The sequence below is a fragment of the Etheostoma spectabile genome, chromosome 13 (genome assembly GCF_008692095.1).
Source record: "Etheostoma spectabile isolate EspeVRDwgs_2016 chromosome 13, UIUC_Espe_1.0, whole genome shotgun sequence".
Taxonomy (NCBI): domain Eukaryota; kingdom Metazoa; phylum Chordata; class Actinopteri; order Perciformes; family Percidae; genus Etheostoma; species Etheostoma spectabile.
The window spans coordinates 21,660,766-21,669,130 of record NC_045745.1 but is presented as its reverse complement, the minus strand read 5'-3'; the positions used below and the strand labels follow the sequence as shown (position 1 = coordinate 21,669,130).

The 8,365-nt window shown below is 39.2% G+C and overlaps 1 protein-coding gene across 6 annotated transcripts in view; it reads left to right on the top strand.

Moving 5' to 3' along the window:
* The window catches only part of LOC116700221 (replication protein A 70 kDa DNA-binding subunit), a 61,040-nt gene that overhangs the window by 5,607 nt on the left and 47,068 nt on the right, over nucleotides 1-8,365 (top strand). For 2 of the 6 annotated variants that reach the window (XR_004334604.1, XM_032533210.1), the window contains exons 7-9: nucleotides 3,400-3,889; nucleotides 6,229-6,331; nucleotides 6,424-6,492. Coding sequence is in view for 5 of the 6 variants with exons in the window: in XM_032533210.1 (XP_032389101.1) it covers nucleotides 3,400-3,889; nucleotides 6,229-6,331; nucleotides 6,424-6,492 (662 nt within the window). In the remaining variant the exon portion in view is untranslated. The remainder of the gene's footprint in view (nucleotides 1-3,399; nucleotides 3,890-6,228; nucleotides 6,332-6,423; nucleotides 6,493-8,365) is intronic. The other 4 variants (XM_032533214.1, XM_032533211.1, XM_032533212.1 and 1 more) reach the window with 4 other exon arrangements.

Genomic DNA, 8,365 nt, shown 5'->3' with positions numbered 1-8,365 from the left:
TGTGTGTGTGTGTGTGTGTGTGTGTGTGTGTTTTGTGACTGAGGGAGATTGTGTGGGCCGATGGCTCCTCCAGTTCATGGCTTCATGAATATTGGGTTGTGGACTGAATCCCCTTGTAGCGATGCACAGACGGAGGGAGTGAGAGAGAAAGAATGTCAACTAATTTGACTTGGCAAAGATGAGGTTCTGGATTAAATAGTTCATCAGACGCCTTCCTCGTTATATCCTTTGAGTCATGTTACCTCAGAGATCTTGCCCGAGATACAGAAAACCTGCTGCTCCATTTAATTGTTCTGTTCTGCATCCTCTTTGAAGCCAAAAACCAACCTTCTTATCTTCTAATACTTCTTAAGTATTTTCTCCTACTCCTACTACTGGGTTCAAGCCTCTGTGAAGATTTCACAGTCCTTAGCAACCCAGTCTCTTCCTGCACACCTGCTGGGAGGAAGAAGAGATGCAATGATGGAGGAGTTGTATTTACCTAAAGGGGCATCCTCGTTCTCTCCAGGGTCATTTTAAAGAGACGGCATTTACCCATTACACGCAGCATCTCAACTTATGCACAGCATCTCAACTGCCCGATGCCTGCTACTCCAGTAGCAATTATAGATCTATTGCTGCACTAAAGCATGATAGAAATAACAGCAATGGACAGGGGGGGTATGTTTCCTCTGGTGTCAGCAAAGTTTGAAATAATAATTTTAAATGTTTTTAGCATTAATATTGTTTTGACTATGCCTTGTAAGCTATGTCTGTGACAAGTGACATTGTATTCTCAATAAAAAAAAAGATATACTAGACTTTCAGCATTAGGAAAAGGTCATGACACAGTAATCACTGATGGTTCTGTGTTCCAATTTAAATATTAATCAGCAGCAAAACTTGAAATAGACTACCTTCAAACTGCTTTGCAGATGATATTTAAATTCCAAAACGAGATGTGCACTCGCTTAAAATATTTATTATTCATCACTAACCATTCTCTGCAAGTTTCCAATGTCCTCACAACTTTTTTTCTCTTCTCTCTCTCATAAACACACAAACTCACACACACACACACACATGCACGCACACACTCACACGCACACACACACACACACACTCACTCACTCACTCACTCACTCTCACACACACACACACATACACACACACACACACACCCCACACCAAACCCACCACATCTACACCTCACATCTCTCTCTCACACACACACACACACACACACACACACACACACACACACACACACACACGCACACTTTCTTATTCACGTTCTCTATGTATTGCCTTTTTCTATATATATTTCAAATTTTCTCTCCCATAGATCCACACCACCAAGCACTCTCCACAAACGGGCTGTTGAATACGTTAGTGAAATACATATTAGGACTCTGTACTGATCTTAATCACAAAACATGAGGATCCTTGAGGATCTTTGCTCTGTTCTTCATCCCCCCACCGATCTACACCCATCATCTCTCCTTCTCTTACTACCAGCTTCTTCCCTCTTAACACTTCATCCAGGTTGCGTGTGTATGAATATTGATGTTAATTACTCCTCGCCTGAAAAATAGCTGTTCAATCTGTGATTTCCCCAAGGATTTGCTCGTGGCACACACACACACACACACACACACACACACACACACACACACACACACACACACACACACACCACTACACAACACACACACACACAAAAGAGTACACACCCGCAAAGGAGGGTACCACAGAGGCAAGTATTTATGCTCCAGAACAGGAGCTTATATTGGGGAGTGGTCTCTGTGGAATCGCATCTTTTTATCCCTGACAATTCCTCCCTCAAATGCTGTTCCTCAATATGGCACATCATTCATGCCAAAATGAGGATGTGCGTAAAGTATATTTTGACAACAGCCAACTATCGAGCCTGAATCATTGCTAATAGGGCTGATGTGATTCTGTTGGCCGGTCCAAACTGTTTTTTGTTTTCTGTGTAAAAGAAATATGAAAACAAATCAGTTGTTTTAGAAAACAAAGGGAACCTATTCTTTACTTTTTTTAATTAGTTTTTTTTTTGTATTTTACATGAGGTCTTATATTATAAATATACACCTAACCATGACAAAAATAACATAGTAATTCAATTTAACATATGAGGACAGCCCACTATGTTATCAAAACAAACTCTGCTAAATTGATTAGATTAGTTTTACTATTACACAACATAATAAATATATCATGATTATTAGAAGCATCTATGAGGAACAACCTACAGCAAAACCTTAAGGCTTCCTTATTCTTTATGCTATTATATACTCTGCTGTATTTAAAATGATCCGTTTACTGTTTTAAAATCTTTGTAATTCCTTCTAAACTCTTTCACTATGACTCAAACTAAATATAAAATGGTCACAGTTCATGAATGTGGCGAAGACTAGTATTTACAAATTGATGTCTGGTGTATTGACGGAAATTCCGATAACTAATTCTAACAATTTTTTGTCCTACATCTGAAAGGCATAAGTACAGTAATTATGAAATTAATACCTGATTGGCAGTCTTACCCAAGAAGAAAACACTAATTAATTCATTGGCACAGCTGATGTTAACAGGTAATTGAGTAACTCTGTGGGGAGAGTTTAATTTCTTTATTATTTTGGCAGCTGCTCACATGATCAGATAAAAGTACTACTACTAATATTTTATAATCATTGAAACCTTTTTTAGGGTGTTTACTTAAGTTTGTATTGCCTGATGGCAGACTGGTATGTGCTCTACCAGTTACGTATCTGTATCCGCAAATGAATTTTTCTACCTCTACTCTTCTGTTCTTGGAAATTTTTGCATGTGCTTGAGGTACTAAGTATCTTACATGTGTGGAACTCCTTTACAGTCAATGAGAAAAAAAACAAAAAACTATTTTCTGCTTTAGGCCAGCAGCTCAAGGCCACATTAGCCACTACCACCATAACACACCTGAATCTCAGATTGTACTGTCAGCATTTAAGTTGCATTGTGGGTAGTCTGGCTCACTGGATCAACAGTGCTGGGATAAGGCATGACGCCGGATGTCAGGCATTCTCTACTCCTTCTGCTATCTATTTTGCAGGGCAATGTTGCTACATCCAGAGCTCAAAGTTGATGCTGATAATGTGGCAAAGGCATGGGACCGCCTGGCCATGTCCAGCACATTCTGCGCGTGAATCATTCCGCAATACAAAATACAGCTTTTTTTAAGGCCTAAGGCTCCGTCACAGTGCTTGTGTTACTCATCAAATAGTCCAAAACCTGAAGATATTCATTTTACTACAAAATAGTACATTTATTGAACAGTCTCTTTGTGTTAATATTTAATTACTATTAAATTGTATCAGTACTCATATACAGTGAGTATCATCTTACTTTGTTTTCCTATAGCCCTTTCTCCTCCCCGAGGTTTTACGGGAAAGTCACCCATAAAGCCTTCACCAATAACTTCACCCATGAAGGCTTCACCCATGAAGGCTTCACCAATGGCTTCACCCATGAAGGCTTCACCCATGGCTTCACCCATGAAGGCTTCACCCATGAAGTTTTCCCCAAAGACGTTTTCACCCATGAAGGCTTTACCAGTGGCTTCACCAATGCAGTTTTCACCCATGAAGGCTTCACCAATGGCTTCACCCATGAAGGCTTCACCAATGGCTTCACCAATGAAGGCTTCACCAGTGGCTTCACCCATGAAGGCTTCACCAATGGCTTCACCAATGAAGGCTTCACCAGTGGCTTCAGCCATGAAGGCTTCACCAATGGCTTCACCCATGAAGTTTTCCCCAAAGACGTTTTCACCCATGAAGGCTACCAGCACTTCTCCTGGTTCTTCAACAACAGTGATTCCTATAGCAAGCCTTAACCCCTACCAAAGCAGGTAAGTCTGTGTGTCCATGTCTGCATGTGCCTGCTTTCACATACTTGTATGGTATCTTCATAATTCTTTAAACACAGCTTAACTTTTGTAGTGGGTAGTGTGGTGGAATTTCCAGTCTACGAACTCATGCTAAACACGTAACACATTCTGTCTGTGCTGAGGTATTTGGGTTAAGCCTATGTGTTTATGGCGCCCTTAATATCTTTATTTACATTGAAGGGTCAGCTACACTTAAAGCCTCCAGCTTGAGTTTAAATACACTTTTAGTAAGACTGTACTACCTGCCAAAATTTTCTCTTCAATTGATTTCATTAAATGCGTCTGTGTAAGTTATTAAAGTTTTGCGATCCTTCTTCATGCATGTGACATGAATCGTGCTGCTCCTAAGTTGTTTCTTAACCGATAGTTATAAAGCACTGAACCTGACTGACGTGAAAATTGTAATCCGACAGCATTTATATAGCACCTTTGTTCCTTACCAGACAAAGTGCCTTCCATTCATCCATTTACATGCACAGTAATACACTGATAGCGTTGGTGTCACACTTCAACATGCGGACAGGAGGTGACATTGAACCACCAACTTTATGATTAAAGGACGACTTGCTCTACCTCATGATCCAAAGCCACCACTGAGCCAAACACTGTTCTTCCTCATGCTGTGACTCTACTTCCCTGTTTGAAGAGCGCTTTGGGGCATGTATAAAAATGTGTGGATATGTGCTTCTGCATACATGTGTGAGCATTCAGTTTTTCTATCAGTACCTGTGTGTGTCTGTGGATTTGTTTGTGTGAAATGTGCATGTTATTCAGCCCATCTGCATGGAAATTTAAAGAATCTTGCCTCAGAAACAGACCCTTTAATAGCAGGTACTGCTGGGTCTTAATGGTCTGCTGCGGAGGTTTTGATTCTGTTATTTGGCCCAGTGGGGTTTTGACCGACTTCTTTTTTGCCCCTTCCTTTCCACTCACAATTTCTTTACCCCCTCTGGGGTTCAATTTTACTGCTGTGTTTTTCCTTCTCACTTCTTATCATTTCATTTGACTTAATTCTCTTTCTTTGACCTTTAAATTTGGCCACAAAAAGACAAGAGAAAAGTAAAGCAAAATGTAGTTGTCCAGATTGGAATAAAGGTACTAAAGGAATAAAGGAATAAAGGTCAACTTTCTCTCCATGTATGGGCTTTGACTACATAGCCCTGTTTGAAATTGCAAGCTGTAAAGATAACTGTGCCTCTAGGTGTTGTAATAAACTGATGACTGTTCTAACTTTGAAGTTAGGGAGTACCTACAGTGAGTAAAACCGATGACTTCAGCAGCTGTGGTCCATCTACGTATGTTTGCATGAAATGAAAAGTGCGGGTGTGTGTGACACACCGTGTTACATACAGTAGATTTTACAGGGATGCTGTGTATGTTCACATTCTTTTTTATGGCTGTTTGCATAGCTTTCTCATCCCATTCGGCTGGTGTTAAGTAATAGCATCTAGAGTGGACTATAATTGGCTTTTGGCTGCCATAAACCTTGGTGTAGCAGTATTATCCATACTGAGCAGGGAATGGGGTTCACTGTGGGCCAGCAGCTGCTCTCATGATAGGGGATTTAATTGCAGGCCAAGTTATGGTATGAATATCCTCCACTGCACAATTATCAACGCAGTCAAAAAGCTCACTGCTGCATAAACTGTCGAACTTGGCTGGCTGTTGTTAAAAACAGAACAAGAAGCACATTTCATATGCATCCAGGAGTTGGCGGATGTACAACACCTAGTTCACAAAGTTGCTTGATGCTTTTTTTTTTCTTTCATGGAACTTTTAAAAGACAGAGAAGACACTCATCCAGTTTTCTTGGGAATTGTTCTTTTGTGCAGTTGTTTCACGTTGGTGACTAATGTGAGCTGAGTTGGAATGCTCATTAACAAAAGAAGTTTTTTTAAAGTGTCTCTACAGCATTATTTACTGTTTGTGCTGACCTTTAGACTGCAACTCGTTTAGTTAAGTTGCACATATCTGTGTTGGTCAAATGTTTTTTGTAATTATTTAAAAAAAAGGATTTATGTTAAGTGATCTGTGTGCATTCACATAAGATAAATCTGTTGATGGAAAAACGAAATGAAAACATGATGGAAGACATTCAATTAAAGCATTTGCAAAGGTTTGATTTTGGTCAGTTGGCATGTTTTTTATATCAGAATACTCTCAGGTATTTCTTTTTAGTTTAAAGAATGAGGATGTTTTCCCCCAAAAAATCCCTTCTAGCATTTTGTTTAGTTAAGCTAATTTTGTTGACATATACTTTGTAAGCACTGATTCAAGTGTCACTCTGTGTCTCTCCCTAGATGGACTGTCAGAGCCCGAGTCACCAACAAGTCCAGTATCCGCACTTGGAGTAACTCTAGAGGAGAGGGCAAGCTTTTCTCCTTTGAGATAGTAGATGAGAGTGTGAGTAGAGGAGTGGAGAGGCCTGAATATCTGTTTATGTGGTTTTATCCGCAAAACGAAATGTTTAATGGAAATGTTCTGGTGGTCAACAGGGAGAAATCAGGATTACAGCCTTCAACAACGAAGTGGACAAGTTTTTCTCTCTAGTGGAGCAAGGCAAGGTGAGCAGATCCCACTCACCCAAATCCTTCCTCACTTGAAGTGATAAGAGCATCTTGGAAACTTCACTTAAAAAGGATACATTTTGCAAATTGCTTTGAATGCTGCAAGAAAATGTTTGTACTCATATTGTTTCAAAAGGAGCTTTCAAACACTGTAGCCATTTAATTTCTTCAATAAAATTGACAACAGTAAGACAATATCTAAAGGCTATAAAACATTCACAAAATCACTTGCAGCCTCAGTCACAGCTACCCATTTTGTATGCATATAACGCCTCAAACTAATTTATCATAGGTAAAATATTGCCTAATAAACCCTTCTGCAAAATCCTCTCATGCCTGCAGGAGTTTAGGCCAATGAATGAGCCAGAGGCAAGTATTAGAGGATTTTGTGGAAAGGATTTATTAAGTCATATTTTACTGAAATATACTGTATATGTTAAAGACATTGAGCATTTGGGTGGATATATGAGGCTGGGAGTATGCTGCCAAGAGCAGTGTGAGCAAACTTGTCAAATCTGATGTGTTGATATTGTTTTGCTGTTGTTAAAGTGTTATCTTAAAGTTATCTTAATTGTATCAGAAAAAGCTGGCAGTCTTGCAGGCTGTGTTCTCCATGGAGAATGCATGTACTGTATAAAGTTTCTCTTCTGGCATAAGTAATTAATACAGAGATTATAGTATTTATGGGTCTCTGTAATCACCCCTCTCCATACTGGAAGTGAACGTTCCCTCTGTACCATTCCATTTGGATAACTCTGAAGCTTCATATTATCTTTGGATATAATTTAGAAAACATTTACATTACAAGGACACTGGATTTTGTCACCCCTGTCTTGCAATGTAGTCATGGCACCATCTCTTCACAACAAGTTTGTAGAGGAGGAATGATTACAGCAACCAATAGTTCTCCCAACGTGTGCGGGCATGTGAATATTCCAAACCAAAGGTACTCTAATGTTTATCATATAGAGTAGTACCAGAATTAAAGTCAGTCACATACTATTGTATATTAATCTATTTGCCAAACCAGCTGGTTTTTAAATCTTTAATCTTGGAGGTATTTGTTTATAGTATCATCTTTAATCCAAGACCTTGTTTCAGCAAGCATCTGCTTTACTGTCCTTTAGTAAGAAAATCAGTGCCCAGCTGCTGTTGCGTAACTGACACTGAAGCTGACTTCTGACCTTGAAGGCCTGCAAATCAAACAGAATTTTATACAACAAATATAGCAGCAAGCGGCGATTTGATTTTCTGTTTTTTTTCAATAGCAACTTCAGAAACTTGTGTAAAGCGCTTTGAATTGTCCTGTTGCTGAAATGCGCTATACAAATAAAGCTGCCTTGCCAAAGCTGCCTTCTAAGTAATTTCACACATCGTCATTATACAACATATCCTGCAAGCTTTGTAAAGATTGGCGAAACGGTGCACTTTGTTTAAAATGCCTACAACTGATTTGACAAAAACAGTTATTTTCAATTCAGTGTGATATCTAGCTCAGTCCAGCTCATGGCAATTTGAGAGAAGCCAACACAAAAACAACTGCTAATAAATCCGCAAGGTTGCTGATTTCATTTGTAATTAACTTGAAAAGTAATTGAGATATGGACATGCTTTATGCAACTTGTAATAACCTTGATCCATTGATGATTCACTGAAAAATTGGTGGCAATCGCAACTACGGTGTTAGGAGCTACGGTGTTAAGGCTTTTTTGTAGAGCACTTTAATCAGATTTACGGTATGGAGGGCGTGTCCTTTCAAAGTTTGTATTTTGAAACCTTAATTACAGCACCACCATGTGGCCAATTGGGTTTATATTTCTATAGAAGCAAACGCACAATATTTCCAGTTATTCCCCCAAGTTTCATGTTT